This window comes from Nannobrachium achirus, assembly GCF_963921795.1.
Source record: "Nannobrachium achirus genome assembly, chromosome: 3".
Lineage (NCBI taxonomy): Eukaryota > Metazoa > Chordata > Actinopteri > Myctophiformes > Myctophidae > Nannobrachium > Nannobrachium achirus.
This window is the reverse complement of record NC_137812.1, coordinates 70695132-70713427: the sequence shown is the minus strand read 5'-3', so window position 1 is coordinate 70713427 and position 18296 is coordinate 70695132. Positions and strand designations below refer to the sequence as shown.

At 41.2% G+C, this 18296-nt stretch overlaps 1 protein-coding gene across 3 annotated transcripts; it reads left to right on the top strand.

The window, feature by feature from the left end:
• Positions 1-915: 915 nt before the first annotated feature.
• On the top strand, positions 916-17896 carry LOC308281691 (guanylate-binding protein 1-like). 3 transcript variants are annotated; one of them, XM_080721942.1, is made up of 9 exons: positions 916-983; positions 8984-9086; positions 11859-11934; positions 12503-12597; positions 12937-13024; positions 14272-14543; positions 15929-16120; positions 17234-17394; positions 17727-17896. In XM_080721942.1, the coding sequence occupies exons 2-6, from the start codon at positions 9081-9083 to the stop codon at positions 14403-14405; spliced, it is 399 nt and encodes a 132-aa protein (XP_080578068.1). In that variant the 5' UTR covers positions 916-983; positions 8984-9080; the 3' UTR covers positions 14406-14543; positions 15929-16120; positions 17234-17394; positions 17727-17896. The 3 variants fall into 3 exon arrangements, with proteins under 3 accessions (XP_080578068.1, XP_080578069.1, XP_080578067.1); XM_080721943.1 differs by having other exon boundaries at positions 924-983; positions 11859-11922; XM_080721941.1 differs by lacking the exons at positions 916-983; positions 8984-9086; positions 11859-11934; positions 12503-12597; positions 12937-13024 and having other exon boundaries at positions 14396-14543; positions 15932-16120.
• The last annotated feature ends 400 nt before the right edge of the window (positions 17897-18296 follow it).

The following is an 18296-nucleotide window of genomic DNA, read 5'->3' as shown; positions in this document are numbered from 1 at the left end:
GTGCAAGGCTCCAATGAGTAAGAATTTCCCTAATTAAAGTGAAAATCGATTTTACGATTTCCCTTTTTTTTAAATCGTCCAAAGGAAAAAACCCGGGTTTCGATTAAAAATCGATTAATCGAAAAACCCTAGGCGTTAGGAACCCGTTGCGACCGCATGCCCTTGCTGATGTCGAACCCAGGCATAGTTTGAACCCCCACCATAGAAGGTTTGTACCCAGTGGTTCACAAACGTTTTAGCTCAAGACCCAAAAGAGAAATTAAACGTTTGCCCCGGGACCAAAACTAGAGAAAAGAGCAGATCTGCAAGCTCACAACGCAGCATGAAGCTATTTTCACTACTTCTGAGACATCTGTTTAGTAATTCATGCACATTTAGTAGATTTTATTTTATTTATTAATTCAATTACTAATTAATCATTACTTATTTAATTCATGAGACCTTGGCTTTTTGGAGAATGTTTTTTGAAAATGTTCTGAAATAATAATTAAAACAAAATGTAGGAAACAAAGAATTAAAATACAAATTGTGGCACCCATAAAAATGTGTCCGCGACCCACAAATGTGTCCGCGACCCACAAATGTGTCCCGACCCAGTGTTTGGGAACCAGTGCTCTAGCCGCTACACTATGTGACACCTCAATACAAAACTAGTCTGCAGCACACTTTTTATTTTATTTTTATCCAACAATTTTTGAAACCCATTTTTTCACCCGGTGTCAATTAGGCCTATCTAATGTAATCATGGGAGCTACTGTATACACCCCCTCTGCAAACTTTCACTTTGGTTGAAACGTTGCACACCTTGTCATAAAGAAACTATTATAAAGCGTTTGTGGACTTTGGTCAATGATTGCTCACAGAAGGTTTAGTTAATGATTAATGTTTTGATTCTCTTGTTGATACCAGTCATCCATTCACTGCAAGTTGACCCTGCATGGAGGACTGATAAGCTTAGGATTGTTGATTCACACCTCAGGCAGGTAAGCAGAGAACTATTCTTTCATCTAAGCGATTATAAATCAAAATATAGCTGCAAGCAGCGATAAAGTGGCCAAGGCATAAATAGCAGGAAAGCAAAAAGGCATCAAGGGAAAGCAAAGAAGAAATCAAAGAAAAACTAGAAGTAGTGTTCTTCCGAACAGGTCTCCAGCAGGTCAGGTGTTTTTTTTTGGCCTAGTGGTGACTATAATAGGCCAAAGTCAAAAGGGTACCACGTGTTCTTTGGCCTTTCACGGCAATCGGACGCTGCATGCGGGATTTGAGGCATTTTGTTCCAAAAATAGGTTTTGCAAAAATTGACCCGCTGGTGGCGCTATAACAGGCCAATGTGAGAAGGGTGGCATCTGTTCCTTGGCCTAGTGGGAATGTGCGTGCAGAATCTCACACAAATAGCAGGCTGCGTTTGAGACATTTTGTTCAAAAAGGAGCAATCCTGCAAACCTTGGAATTCAATGTTAGCCAATTAGATAGAATATGATATTGGACAAATCCGTCATGATTACATCACTGTAGAGATACTGTGTGCCCATTTGTGTGATTATCGGATAAAATCTGAAGGAGTAATATCGAAGAATGCGTTTTCGGCCTTCTGGTGGCGCTATAAATGACAGAGACTCTGCCGATTTTACACTAATCGGCATAGTTATTGGTGAAAGCACAAATTGACCTCTACACAACATGTATGCAAAAGACTATATGCAACAGACATAAAATAGTTCCAAAGAACTCCTCAAGGTTTTAACTCAATATCTTTATTTTCCAACTTTTTCATTAGTTGTCTTTGTTGAAGAGTTGGTCATCAGGTTGTAAACCTTCAAAACAGAGGGTTAACAACCTAGCCATTTTCAGGCATGTCTTTTAAATCACAATGTTTTCAAATAAAGTTTTTAAACATTAAGTATTGTGAAGTCTGAACCCAAACCAGCACACGGAAACAGTTCTCAAGGTGAAAACGCAATAAGCGTTGTTTTATTCAATGGGGCGTTCCCCTAAAACATGAAATAAAGTTCTTCCCAAAACCGGGGCTTTTAACACGTCTTCAAATAAAGTTTTTAAACATTAAGTATTGTTAAGTCTGAACCCAAACCAGCACACGGAAACAGTTCTCAAGGTGAAAACGCAATAAGCGTTGTTTTATTCAATGGGGCGTTCCCCTAAAACATGAAATAAAGTTCTTCCCAAAACCGGGGCTTTTAACTCAAAATATGCTTCTTTCCAGAACTTAACAAACAGGGGTTACATTCGAAACATATGTTTCACAGTATAGAGCATCGCAGTTGAAGCCCCACCCCGTCCTCACTCTGGTGTCGGAAGCGTTTTCCGCATTCATTTCTTCCATAGACATTTCATAAAGTATTTATTTAAACGTTTTTAAGCCTTGGACAAAGCCACCTCGGCTGGAGAGGGATCATGTCAATATTCACATTTTTTTGAATGCAAAGATTAATTAGAAAGCTGAAAAAAAGGGCAGGGTACAAGACTGTGTACATCATTATTTTTAAAATTGCGGAAACTACACTCCCAGAATGCAAGGCGAATGTTGTTGTCGTTTCCTGAAATAAAGCCCTTAAATCACGCTCAGTTTAGTTATCCAGGCCAGCATATGGCCTGAAATGTAGTGATGTCATCTCTGTGGACGCTCTTATCGTCATCCTTAACATAGTGCATCATATAATTCATATTTGTAAAAGAAAGACGATCGCTCACGGGAGTTCTGCTGATGTGCAATAATCCGCCGGGAAGACAGGGAGCAGTAGCTACTTCCGCGGTAACCGCAAGATACATGAAAGAAGAAGAAGCTAGACCAATCACAGACGTCGATTTCACCGGATGTACATGTTTAGCAGTATGGGAAATGCAGTTCTTCTCCGTGCGATCTTGATTAAAACGTGTTTTTACTAAAACTTGAGTGATTGCATACATACTCGGGGGTTCTACAGGAGCATATAGAACCATTTTACAACCACCAGCCTAGTGGTAAGTGTACATTGAATTGCTACGACTTTGTGGCTGATAATGAAAAACGCTATGGTGAAAATGAATGGGTTGTTTACTTCCGACACCGCACTGCGATGCTCTATGCTGTTGCTTCCATTAACACATGCCATTTCTCTTCCAAGACTCAGATGCAGCTCCTAATTTGCCTACAATGGGAACAGATAGAACCACCATTAGCAATGTGGCAAAATACAGAGCAAATGTGCGACAGAGGAGAACATAGTGGAGTTTCGCTTACTGCTCGATGGAAGAGTCCCTTCGAGAGCCAGCTACACAGTGAAGCAGAGCTCGGTGGTTAAGAGCAAAAACATTTGGATTGCCTGACTCGGAGAAGCTGTGTTGCAACAAGCAGCCATCTTAGCTGCTGCATTCTGGGAAATGTAGTTTTTCTGAAAACCAAGCAAAGCCATCAGTTAGATTCAGTTCACATGCAAAAAACAGGGCCTGGATAAAAAAAATAAGAAAAATCAACTAATCAGCCGATCTACAAGGTTAAAACAAAATAAAGTCAACAGATCTGCTGATTTGGAGGTTGTGATTTGCCATCCAATTTGCGTGATTTTAGGCCAAAATCTGTAGGAGCAGTGTTGTAAAATGTGTTTTGCAAAAATCTGTCTGATGGTGGCGCTAGAGAGGGGCATGTGTGAAATCAGGGACGGAGGTTGTGATTTGACAATCAATTTGTGTGATTTTAGGCCAAAATCTGTAGGAGCAGTGTTCGCAAATGTTTTGCAAGAATCGGCCTCATGGTGGCGCTGGAGGGCCATGTGAGAAATCAGGCAGCCAAGGAGTGTGTGCAAAGTTTGGCATGGATAGGGGCAATGGTAACGGAGATATGAATAGGGCAAAAGTATGATGTCACACGGACAGAGTGACAGCCGGTGGAGGTTTCGATAGTAACTGCGACCTAACAGTCGCAATAATACTCACATCTCTTTAGTTAAATGCTTACATTGAAGAAAGAGATGAGGCCACACCCCAAACAATAGTGGACACAGGCAATAATCCACAACTGCACACTCCCTGACAATATAAAACACATTCTCACTGTAAACGATAGAACCAAAATAACACAGTAAAACGGTAAAAGAGACCATACAAAATACAAGCAAACAGTCTTACCGGTTAACAGAGCAGCACACACTCAACTCAGCAGTGTTTTGTTCAAACTGTTCAGATGGATTCAATCGGCCGACGCCCAACAAGCAACCATCTTAGCTGCTGCATTCTGGGAAATGTAGTTTTTCTGAAAACCAAACAATTAAGATTCAGTTCACAGGCAAAAAAACTAAAAAAATCAACTAATCAGCCGATCTACAAGCTTAAAACTAAATAAAGTCGACAAATCTGCTTATCTACAAGCAATAATTACATTACCGAAATGAATCTTTTTACATTCCAATCCCAAAACCAGAAACAAACATTTCCGAGCCACATGTTCACTTACCAATTATCTTAGTCACGCAGCCTCAGTGTCAATATCAGAGTTGGTCAGGTGGATCTAAAAGCAATATAGTGTGGGTTAAATATAAATGGAGTAATGCTGTTAGAAATTGGAATAGTCTTGAAATGAAATGTGTACAAACCTGCAGCAGCTCCAATGAGGTTACTGAACAAACTGAAAAAAGACTGGCTTTATACAGGGTGTGGTGATTACGAATGCTCTGCAGCTGTGACTCAGGGACCGTGGTCAAAACATTGCATGTGAAAAATAAGAATATATTCCATTTGAAAAATAAAATAAAATGACTGTAATTCCCGCTGAACCGTGGGTTACAAGTGCACAAGTGCACAGTGCACTAACCTACATTATTGCAAAGTGTGATTTAAATGTGACTTTGAATGTATGTTTTAGAGGCAGAAGAATAACGCACGCACGCGCACGCACGCACGCACGCACGCACACACACACACACACACACACACACACACACACACACCTGTGCCTAACCATTCTGCATTAGAGGTGGGATTTATGGCTATTTGAAGTGAGACAGTACCATCGATCATAAAATGTGTGTGTAAATTAAGCTACCTTGACTTTTGTTATTCATAAAACACCTAAAAAAAACAAGCAGGCAACAATGAACTCGCTCCTCCACTTGTTCTCTCTCTCTCACTCACTCACTGTACTCAGTCAGTACTCAGTGGAGTAGCAAGGAGATGTTGAATTGGGGGGAGGGGGTCTCCCCCCCAAATGAACGGCTCTCTACTGCGCGAACCGGATCCCAACGTTCACTTCAAAGAGCTGTTCAAAAGATTTGATTCGTTCGCGAATGTCCCAGCTCTATTCTGCATCTAGCCTAAGGCCCAGATCATGGGAAAACCCTACTCACGTCAGGGTGGGGGGTCCCCAGTTCAAATATGATTCTTTTTGGTTTCAGTGATATTTGGACTTACCCTCTACAGTAGTTCATCATGAAAATGTTACTTTGCATGTATGTTTTAGAGGCAGAAGAATAATTTGCATAAAACTTGCAATGTTGATTGAATTATTAAAAAAGCATGTTTCAATGTTTAAAAAATCCGATCTGACAGATCTTTAGATATTGGTCCAAAGTTCATGTAAAAAAAGTTCTGTGCACGTGACGCAAAAGTTCCGGAATAAAAGCGGGTTTAAGTGTTTTACAAACTGCTCAAAGTGGCGGAAAATCTAAGGGCAGAGCTTACTTAACAAAGACACAGATGTCTTCCGCTTGAGTCAAGGCACGCGTGTAAGCAAGTTGCATGTCTTCAAACGAAACGAGGCATGACTTATGCCCCTTTAAAGTTTGAGTTTTCAAACGCTTCGCATAGCGCCCCCCTTTGGCCAATTGGAGTAAGATTGCTTTCAGTAATATTTGGACTAACCCTCTACATATTTGCCAAATGCCATGAACGTGTCACTTTGCATGTATGATTTAGAGGCAGAAGAATAATTTGCATAAAACTGCAACATTGAGTGAATTATTAAAAAATAATGTTTCGCTTTAAAGAAAATCCGGCCGCTGTGCGATGACCGTGTTGGTCCAAAGTTCATGTAAAAAAAGTTTCGCGCACGTTACGCGAAAATCCCAGGAGGAGATAGATTTTGACTGTTTTTCATATAATTCAAAATTGTGGGAGAGGTAAAGGTCAGAGGTCAAAAGTCAGAGCGTAAAAGTTGTTCGGCATGAGGAGACGCATAAGTGTATACAGGTTTCATTGCTGTACCTGAAACAGGGCATGAGCTACACCAGTTCAAAGTTTGCACTTTCGAAGGCTTCCTACAGCGCCACCCTTTGGCCGATTGTTGCGAGCTTCGCGTTTTAGCCGTTTGGCATAGTCCTCTGCCATACTGCCATGAACGTGTCACTTTGCATGTATGATTTAGAGGCAGAAGAATAATTTGCATGAAACTGCATTATACAGTGAATTATTAAAAAATAATGTTTCGCTTTAAAGAAAATCCGGCCGCTGTGCGATGACCGTGTTGGTCCAAAGTTCATGTAAAAAAAGTTTCGCGCACGTTACGCGAAAATCCCAGGAGGAGATAGATTTTGACTGTTTTTCATATAATTCAAAATTGTGAGAGAGGTAAAGGTCAGAGGTCAAAAGTCAGAGCGTAAAAGTTGTTCGGCATGAGGAGACGCATAAGTGTATACAGGTTTCATTGCTGTACCTGAAACAGGGCATGAGCTACACCAGTTCAAAGTTTGCACTTTCGAAGGCTTCCTACAGCGCCACCCTTTGGCCGATTGTTGCGAGCTTCGCGTTTTAGCCGTTTGGCATAGTCCTCTGCCATACTGCCGAGTTTCGTAAAAAGCGACTGCACGGTCTAGCCGCTAGAGAAAAAGTGGCGGAAGAAGGAGATGAAGTCCAATAACAATGAGTGGCCAAGGCATTGCCACTTCGTGGCCTTGGCCACTAATTACAAAAGTACAAAATACAACCTATATAATAACCAAAAGCATAATAATTTATGACACGTTAGAGAGAGACTGAAACATAATGTGTCCTGTGGTCAATTAATGGACCTTTTTGTAGCCCCTTTCAGAACCCTGCTGTATAGCTCTTTTGTATTTGGAAATTGGGATGACGGTCATCCCAATTTTGTGGAGTGGGGGGAACGTACAAACTACAAACGTGACTGTCTGAGCAAGAAACGTTGAATATTGAACTTGACGTTTTGGAATCAATTTAATTTAATGTGATAAAATACGTTTTTCTTTAATTTAATTATTTTTTATGGTATTGTGTGTTTACCATTTGTTTCAGGGGTTGATATCATATTGTGTCAGTCTCTTGTATCCTATGGTTGTTACTTGTTAGTGGTATGACTATTAAAAACTAGACCAGGTCACCTGGTTCTGCCAGACCCGCAATGAAAATCAGAATGCAAGGAAGGGGGGGGGGGGGGGGGGGGGGGGGGGGTGGATCAATCTTAGTCTGGCCTCTCTCCTTTGACCTGTCCGGCAAGCGTGACGCTGGCAGGAGTGCAAGACTCCAGCTGGTATAGCTCGTGGGATCCTTAAGGCACGCAAATCTCCCCACCTATAGGCTGAGCAGCTGGAAATGTTTCTGAGCTTGTAGATGGGCTGAGGAATTTATAGTGTCAGCAGCTCGTCAGCCAACTCAACTCAGCTGGTCCTGTACAGGTGACGGCACTCAAGGCAATCAGCCGAGCAAAGGAAGGGAGGGGCAGATGAGCAGTCAGAGGCAAACACAGGCACACTGAGGAAAAGAGGGACCGACAGACCGACAGACCGACAAAGCCTTTTGTAGGCCGACCCCCTGGGTCTGGCAAATATATTGTCAGAATAAAACTCTGACAGGCATCCCTGCATACTGCATCTAAACCAAACCGCTAAACAAGTGTGGGCTTAGGCTACCTTATGCACGCTTGCACGCATGCTTGCACGAAAGCTTGCACGCATGCTTGCACGCATGCTTGCACGCACGCTTGCACGCACGCGCACACGCACACACGCACACACACACACACACACACACACACACACACACACACACACACACACACACACACACACACACACACACACAGATATAGTGTACAATTCATGAACACAGATATGGCACCTTCTCCTGCACACTACACACAGCCAAGCTGCCTATGACAGCAAATAGCAGAAATAGCAGTATTTAGCAAGTTCTTTGGCTTTGTTCTTTGTCATTCAAATGTTCAGAAGGGACCTCCTTGCTCCTTGTGACTGGTATCAACAACATCAGGTGTATATATTTCACCATTATGAGAGCTCTCTTAAATGTTTATAGGCCTCGTTGCTGCACTGAATGGTAAACATTATATAAAGCATCAGCCACTGTCATGAAGAGCAATGTACATGTTTTGATATGCATTACATCTGTTTGTAATACAGTAAGTGCATCGACGCATTCTATAGATGATGCTCAGAATCATGATGGTTTATACAGAATGCGTTATGAATGTTAGGATACCAGATTGTACTTAGTTGCTGGTAGGCTAATACTTGCAATCTTGCTTTGATGGTAATTTTGCTTTTACATTGAATTGAATGTGAAACAGAGTGATCAACAAAATCAACACAGGCTAACTGACCAAGCAAAAAGTCCACAGCAATGTTGTTTGGACTCAGTCTTTTTCATATTGAGCATTTCTAGCTTTGTCTTTCTATAGTCTAATGTCTCCTCTCTGCTGGTATGGATGAGAGTATAGCATCCACAATCACTCTGTAGTTAATCAATCAGAGATGGACACTTCTTATATTGTTGGCCACATTAGGGAGTTCAGCGCCTTGCTCACGGGCACCTGTGTTGGGCAAGGGGTAAATGTTGACCGTTTACCACCCAGATTTCTTCCTGCCGGTTCGGGGAATCAAATTGGGAAGCTTGGAAGTTCCTCTAACCTTTAGGCCACGGCTGCCCTAAATCATCATACTAATTAGATACTGTAAATAATAGTTTTTTCTCATGCTTGCATATTTATCGTTGTAAATGTCTTGCTGTCTGTTGTCCTCTGCTCCAGTGAGTGGAGGAACACCCATAGATCACCATCTGAAACTGAACTGAGTTAGTCACCTGACATCGTGAGTGAAGCTACCGGCCAGGCAGAGTCTGAAGTGATGAAGGTGAGAGATGAAGATGAAACTATAGTTTGACAACAATCACACCCAACATAGAAATGTTTCAGTGTTCTGTGTGCTTCAGTGTTCCTTTTAGGTTGTAAAGCAAGGAGGCTTCTATATTTACTTAATCCAATTTATTATTTAAGAAGAAATGCAAATATGCAAACATTGTGTTCACTCTACGCCATATGGTGCAATATGTTAATCAGGGAATATGTTAAAAAGTCCTAGAATAAATTCCTTACCAAAAACGTTATTCACCAATGTGTTTGTAAATGTCTAGTAACACATCTCACAAAGAGGAGAATCTGTGACAACTGCTGAAAATTGGGGTCCCATTAACTCAACTATACAGGAAATAACACACCAAAATAAATCTGCTTTAAGTAGCATGTGAGGGGTCAAACTAGGTGTTTTTCATGATTCTGAATCCATCGCAAGCATTTGTTTTGGATGAAAAGTCACTTTTTACAGTTTTGTGGGAGTCGTTTTTTGCGACCGTCAGGTCGCAGTTACTATCAAAACCTCCACCGGACTGTCAGTCAGTCAGTCAGTCTGTCTGTCTGTCTGTCTGTCTGTCTGTCTGTCTGTCTGTCTGTGTGTCAGTCAGTCAGTCAGTCAGTCAGTCAGTCAGTCAGTCAGTCAGTCACGTCACGTCACGTCACGTCACGTCACGTCACACGTCACACGTCACGTACGTCACACTTTTGCCCGACCCATGAGGCTGATTCTTGCAAAACACATTTTTGGACACTGCTCCTACAAATTGTGCCCTAAAATCACGCAAAACGGTGTATACCGGTACATGTGACCTGATGGTCGCTTATCTCAGCTCTCATCGAAGGCAGTCGCACCTCTCTAGCTCTCTCTTATCTCTCCCTCCCTCGTGTGTCTACCCGCTGCTTACGGAGAGTTTCTCCTTCTCATTGTCTTCGAAACTTGGAGCGTATCTGAACACTGTCTCTACTCTCGTAGCTATTTGGACCTATTTGGAAGCAAACATGGATCTGGTGAGCTATGCACTGAATGCCATGGATACTATCTTTTCATCACGAAAATCTGGTTCGGAGGAATCCAGTTGTCCCGACGGAACCTACCCATCGGGGTACGTGATGGACTACCGGCAACGGTGGAATATGATGTGCCTTACGTTTTTTTCCGTTGAGGACGTGGAAGATATTTATCTTTTCGCTTTTATGGTAACAGGGTTTCTGCTGATTGGCATGGGCATTGCCTTGGTTTATCGAAAAATCTGCAAGATGGGTGGACCCCCAGGAGCCCCAAAACTGCCCGTCATGATATTGGAACTGCACAAGGTTGCTTGTGCCCAGACTGTTGCGTTTAATGAACTCAAACACGATGTTAACATCTTGCTGGAGCAAAACACCGCTATGCAAAGAGGGCCAAAACATGGACTTTAGAGGGAAATACTCTAACTCTCTGTATCCCCTCGCTCGAATTATTACGACCGGACTGGCACGACCTTGGAATACCGCACTCCTCCTGTGAGAGAGGAACTATGTTGTTGTGCGCTCGCCCCCCCCCCCCCCAACCTCAAGAAGGAAGACACTGTGAAGGAAGCCTTTCCCACCCTCACCCAACTCATGTCTACTCCCACCACGAACACCTGGTGTTTTGACTTTCAGGCTGGGGCTGGGCCAAGGACGTCTGATATCGCATTGACACCAGCGAAAAGACATTTTGACCTAGCTACTATCTGGAAGCTTACAACCGGACTAACGCTAACACAAACACAATCGCAGACTTACACGCATGCACACACACAACCATTCACCTGCCTTCATCCACACCCCCCCCACCCCCACCCCCCCAATGTCTTGTCAGGGCTTCTTTTTTCTTTCTCCCAGGCAGTTCCTCAAATTAGTGGAACTGTATGGAAGCAATGTTTTTTTAATAGCCCAAGCCTGCAACCCCCCATCACCCAAACGCAAAGCTTGTACTCCCCACTCCCAAATCTTTTTCTTTTTTTCAGCAAGAAAGGGCTATATTGGCAGCGCCGTGGAATGGCAGCAGCCGTGCTCCCTTAAATGCACAAATACATTTCGTTGTACTGTGAATGTACTTGTATGTGTACTGTTCTTTGTAAATGAGTTGATCGTTGACAAATGAAACTGTGCCTGCTGTACCTGTACTGTATTGTTACAATGACAAATAAACTCTAATCTAAACTCTAATCTAATCCCGATTAGGGAGTTTTACTGGTAGCCCAAGGATTTTTTTTTCTTTTTTTGTTGTGTGCAAAACAAATGCTTGCAATGGATTCAGAATCATGACCCCAGTTTGACCCATCACATGCTACTGTACTTAAAGCATATGTGTTGGGTGTGTTTTCTCCTGTATAGTAAAGTTAATGGGACCCCAACTTTCTGCAGCTGTCATGGATTCTCCTAGGGAAACTGAGATGTGTTACTAGATCATCAAAGGGGCTTGAGCCCCAGCCCTTTTATCCGTCTGTAAAACGTGCCCTCAGACCATGAATGCAGTTTTTACTACGGTGGTGAAAGAAATTGATTTTGCTTAGTGATCAGTGTGGTATCAAGCACCGAAAATAGCCGACCTCCAAGCTCACAACGCATCGCAGCGTGATGCGTTGTGATGTTGGGGGTCTGCTATTTCCGATATTTTCACCTAAAGGCCCTTTTTGAAATTTCTCTAACATTCTCTGCACGTCCCTGCAGAGAGGGGTAGCCTAACAGCCTAATTCTATTTAACAGAGCCAGAACTCTTTCCTCCCCTCCCCTCCCCTCTCATTAGCTGGAACAACCAACCCTGCCAGCTGGCAAGAGAAGGGAGAGCATGGGAGACTATGGTCCGAGTAGTGAGTATCAATGTAATTGATCATTCTTCTTTCAGTAATAGTGCATATAAACTGGAAATTGATTCCTTAAATACTCTGCAATTATGCATTCATTATTATTAGTAGTAGTAGTATTATTGGTAGTAGTAGTAGTAGTAGAAGTAGTAGTAGTAATAGTATAGTTGCAGCCGTCAGATTGCAGTTAGTATGAAAATGTCCATCCGTGATTCACGCTAATACACAACATTTCGTTACCTATCGACTTCAGTTCCTCCCTCCCATTCCACCCATGAAGGCAGGTCACAAAAAGTTGTAAGTAACACATTTGGTGTAACACTCAAGCAAATGGGTCTGATTGGCTGTGGCATTCACCGCCTTTTCACAGGCTTTAACACACTGTTTATACCGAACGCTGCTCAGTCAGCTGCTTTTCAACGTGACCTGACGGACGCTTCTCAGCCTTAGGGCATCTTACTTGTAGTAGTTCTAGTAGTAGTAGGAGGAGGAGTAGTCATCGTCATAATTATATAATAATAATGATCAGTTGCAGTTCTTTTTTCTTGTAATATTATTATCGTTGTAAAAGTCTGTTCTGTTCCAGTGATTGGAGGAACACCATCTGAAACAGGAAGTTTCTGGTCTCATGACATGGTCTCTTATTGGCTGGAGAGATATGACACCATGTACAGGATGAAGGTGAGAGATGAAGATGCAACTATAGTTTGACAACAATCACACCAAATGTAATCATAAATGGTAATGTATCAGTGTTCTGTGTGCATGTGCTACTTCTAGTTACTGTTAGTTATGCATGAAGTGAATGGCAGATCGAGTGGCAAAGTGAGTTTAAGGTTGTTTAACATCGTTTAATACAATCAAATAAGACCTTTCTGTTTGGATGTATGGGCTGTCAAGGTCAGAAAGTATCTCTTTGCCACTCAGTAGGCGTTCCCGCATAACTTCCGGGTATGATGATGATGTTGCGCGCATACCCTCTATTCTATTTAACAGAGTCACAACTCTCATATCTTATAGCTGGAGCAGGAGTTGGAGATGGGTCCAGAGGAATCAACCCCTCCAGCTGCCAAGAAAAAGAAGAGCAAGGAATGGTATCCTCCAAGTTGTCAGTATCAATTTAATTGATCATTCTTCTTTCAGCAATAGCGCATATAAACTGGAACTTGATTATTTGTAAATACTGAATTTAAAAATGAACATCATGCAATTAAGCACAAATGATGATGATGATGATGATGATGATGATGATGACGACGATTGCGTCCGCAATGTGCACATTGTACATTGTGCAAGTACAGTAACGGCAGGGGAAGCAGCTAACATAGGCAAAAATCTAAGCTATCCATGTGCAAAAGTTAAGAGTCTGTAGAACCAACCGTGTGCTGTGAGACCCCGGACATTCTCGTTATGTAAAAAACCTATGACGTCTACGTTGTCTGACATCATACATACAATCCCTTTTATGCCCATATATGGAGATCCCTGTCTGTAAAACCAAATGCGTGTTGTGAGATCACAGACATGCGCCCGTGCGTGTCAGTATCTGTATCTCAGTCCTTGTCCCCTTTTATGGGCATAAAAGGGATTCTAATAGTGTGGTTGCACTAACAGCAGGGCATCATCTGGGAATCAGATGTAGAAGTCAGCTACATATGGAGATCTAGGTCAGTGTTTCTCAAATGGGGGTACGTGTACCCCTAGGGGTACGCGGAGGTACTGCAGGGGGTACTCAGAAAATGCACCCCCAAAAGAAAAAATGAATTAGAAGAAGAAAAAACATTTACTGTTGCGTTTAATGATGACACTTGGAGCCTGATAGATGCTAATAACCCAAATTACATGGTACCAGGTCAACTCGGATGTGTTTGAATGTAAGTTATTGACATGGAAACTGACTGAAATGTTATGGCCACAGTGTTAAAAATAAATCTGTTCAGGAAGCACCGTTTGAAACTCTCACTCCCATTCTTATTTTTTTGTGATGTTATATTCTCGAAAAGGGGGTTTAACATAGCATCGTATACCAATAGTTATGGTTTTAATTGTAGTTGTATAAGGAAAATGTTGTCGGGTAAAGGGGGTACTTGGATTCAAAAATCAGGGAAAGGGGGTACTCAAGCCAAAAAAGATTGAGAAACACTGATCTAGGTGATGATCCAGTCGTCTCTATGTATGGATATCCAGGGTTTGATCTTTGATGAGGTGATGTCACGTGACATGTCAACAGAATTGAGGTGTTACAGAAGGACAGAAGGACAGAAGGACGTACGGACAAGATGTGCTGGCTAACGCAATTATATCATAATTATGATTACATTAACAGTCTAGCTGTCTTGCTGTCTTCTGTTCCAGTGAGTGAAGAAGGAACACCATCTGAAACAGAAAGGTCTGATCAGCTACTGATGAAGAGACATGCTGGACTAATAGCGCCCTCTTCAGGATATGACACCATGAGTGAAGCTCCAAGCCAGAAGGTGTTTTTGTGATTTATAGAATTTAAGCTTCAATCCATAAGTTGTATCTTTCTTTCTTTCTTTCTTTCTTTCTTTCTTTCTTTCTTTCTTTCTTTCTATTTTTTCAGGAGTTGGTGGAGACAGGGTCAGCTGCCAAGAAAAGCAAAAGCAGTGAGTAGCCTATCTTTCTTTCAGTATAGTGCATAATATGAACTGGACATTGATTCCTTGTACATATTTAAATACTAACAGCGTGCAAATATATATTGACTATAATAATTATAGGCCTATATGATATTAGTATTATTTTTAGTTGTAGACTGGGGGAAAAGTAACACACTCAATAATTCTAATTAGAAACATGCTACAGGGATGAGACTTTTGCACATGCTCAATAGGGTCCACTCTCTGGCTATGGAAGGGTAGATGATCATTTCATCTCATCAGAGGTTTTTAACAAAAACTGATTTTGAGATGTAAACGTACATTTTTGAATGTACAGTATTTTCCTTCTGCTGTCTAAAGTTTAGATGAAAGGAAATGTAATCTTGACTATGACTGTTATTGGTCAGAAATTAACATTAGCAGCTTATACTAATCTATGTCTTTCTAGCTATAGGGTATGGGATTTTATCATGGGTGCCTGACCGGGGGCAATTGTAACACAGTTACATTGCTGATTTCCTGTAGCCAGAAGCACTTGGCACAGAGTTATTTGGTACTATACAGTAACTGGTGTACTGACCATCCTTCTTTTGAGTGGTCGCGTGTACTGTAATATTCTGATATTTTGAGATATAGACCATAATCATATCATGAGCTGTAGACCATACAAATATAACCAAAAAGGTTTTGAATATTTCACATTATAGAAGAAAACAAACTTTTACACAATATATATATTTCTTTTTAGATGATCTGTATATCTCAGTTTGAGATTCCTTGTGACATTTCCTAGTGTTCCTCATGTTTCCCTTATGGGTCTTTGTTAATGAAAACCTCTAGTACAGTGGTTCTCAACCTTTTTACACCAAGTACCGCCTTAGAAAATATCTGTCTCTCCATGTACCACCATAATATCCCATTCTATTCTGCTATGCACAAGCCAATCATTTGATGATGGGGTCAATAGGACCGATTCCGCTGGTCATCAAATTACTAGGAATGCAACAAAAACTAAAAACATCACCACGAAACAAGGCATCATGGGTTGTGTAATCAATAGAAATAAGTCATTTTTCCCCTTTCACTCCTGCAGTTGTTACATTGAGACATACATTGAGAGCCTTTTTCAACTAAGTGCTTGGTCAGAACTTCCTGTAGTATAATATAAATATTTCACTACACTTTTATCTTTTTTCTTCTTTTTTGGGAGACCCCTACCACCAGAGGGGGGCTCAAGTATCACCAGTGGTACATGTACCACAGTTTGAGAACCACTGCTCTATATTCACTGTTCTGCCTGTGCCTGAGTCATTCTGCATTTGAGTCCTAAACTACATTGTGACAATGTCCCTCTGTGATTTTTGTCCACTTTTGTCCATTTTCTCCACTAGCAGCGACCATCATGGCAATGAAGGAGCCAGTATGTCTGATAGAGAGTGACAGTGATGGGAGACTGCGTGTGCTTCCCAGTGCCCAGAGGATTTTAGAGCAGATTGAGCAGAACGTGGTTGTGGTGTCAGTAGTGGGCCTGTACCGAACCGGAAAGTCCTACCTCATGAACAAACTGGCAGGGACCAACAAAGGTGAGCATTAAAAGATACAGTACGTGTACACTCTCATGATGCAGTATGTGTTCCAAAAACAGAACCTCCTAATTCAGATCATTACTAATGCATGTGCTCATTTTAAACAAATATTAAATATAAACATTGTCATTTTGTCAACTTAACAGTTTCTCTATGGTGGTAAACGTTCCTCTTTTCGTGTCAGTCATTGAGTTAATTAGAACACTACAATCTCAGCTTTAAGCCATCTGCAGGTTTTCACTTACAACAGTTACAAGTAGCACCAAGTAGCTGAATGATTTCATGACTTGCCCTTTATGGCGTTTGAGACCTGGGTGTCTCAGAATAAACATGCAAACATGGCTACTCAGGAATTAAAAACAGTCTTGGCTAGCAGTAAGGAGGAATCAGCCTTTTTTATTTTATTTATAAAGCTATTTGAGAAAAAGCTCAACCATGTCTGGAATGTTGGTAACCACTGTACCCACTCCTGTATATGGGGTAACAAGTCAGGTGACCACCAAAACCATCTGGGAACCTGGACGAGTGGGCACTTAGGGGTGGACATAACTGGGCACCTGAATGAGTGGGCACCTTGGGAGGTGACTACATTTGCATCAAATGCTCTACTCTCATCATATCCTGAAAAAACACCTTCTTTGCTTTACAAACACTGCTCACCACGCAGACACATGCCCAAAGAGCACCTTTTTCTTGTTTAAATAAAGGATGATGGTGATGAATGACTTTGAGACAGTCATAGAGGTGCTTTTTCATATATCAACTATTGATTGGAAATCAACTTGTATATAACATCAGGCTAGCGAACAGCGCCATCCAGCGTCTCTTTCCACCACTCGTCCCATAGACTTACACTACGTGGCTTTTTAAAAGATGTGTGACGAGGTCACACTGATCAGTATGCGCGCGCAGGTCGGCACCAAATGAACCCCTCATAAGATGCAATGGAAAAGTGGTCACTGCACTCACGTGTAAAAATGCATTCCATCAAACTTTCAGATGCTGTTTTTCTCCCTGTGTGGAGGAAGAATGCTTTGCAAGCTGGTAATCTTATAAATGATATGATGGTATATATTATTTATACCTTTTTTTGTTTGCTTGTTCCTTCAGTTGATGTCATGGCTGCCAATTCCCACCTGAGTTCATACAGTTGGTCACCTGCTAAGGTCTTTGATTGGCTGCTGAAGAGAACTCCTGGACGAATAGTGTCCTCTTCAGGATATGACAACCTGAGTGAAGCTCCCAACCAGAAGGAGTCTGAAGTGATGAAGGTGAGATATATAAAGCATTGGTTTGACAACAATCATTTTTATTCATATAAATGTATCAATGCTCTGTGTGCAGGAATGTTCTTCGAGGGTGTTAATGACAGCAGGAAACCATAATGCAAAGAGGCTTCTGTATTTAATTCATCCATTTTATTAGAAAATAAGAAATTGTGTTCCCCCTACGCCATACAGTTTTGAATAATAAAACGTGTGCTTCAATCAATAAGTTGTATGTTCTCTCCTGAAGGAGAGAGATAGTAGCCCAATTCTATTAACAAGACTTTCTTTCTTTCTTTCTTTCTTTCTTTCTTTCTTTCTTTCTTTCTTTATTGTAGTTGGAGCAGCCCACAAAGAGTGTGAATGTTCAGCTGAAGAACATTGAGCGGCTGGAGAACATAAAATTATGGAAGATTTTATTGGAGTTTATTATAGGCAAAATGCAAAAACAAATCACACAATTCCAATGGTCACTTGTATTTTAGGCCTGCAAAATACAACTCGCAAATGTTTTCACTAGGGCTGGGACATTTGCGGGGCTTTATTATGAATTAATCGAATTAATCGTGATTAAAATCTGTTAATTCTTTTAATCTCGTAATTTATCTGTAATTCATTAATCACAATTAATCAGTTAAAGTCCCAGACATAGTTTTGACTGCTTCGAGCTGATCTACAAGCTTGATAAAACTATAGCCATGGAATACACATGTTCAGAAGCATCTTATATCTTCTATAAAACCCAAATAGTCTAACACTAATAATACAATTATTTTCAACTCAACTTGTCCTTACTTTAATGTAATTACTGTATGACATATGAATGATCTTGGTGCAGTGTACAATTTATACCACAAGAGTATAAAATTAATGATTTTTTGAACATGTAAACCTGTGATTATACTGAT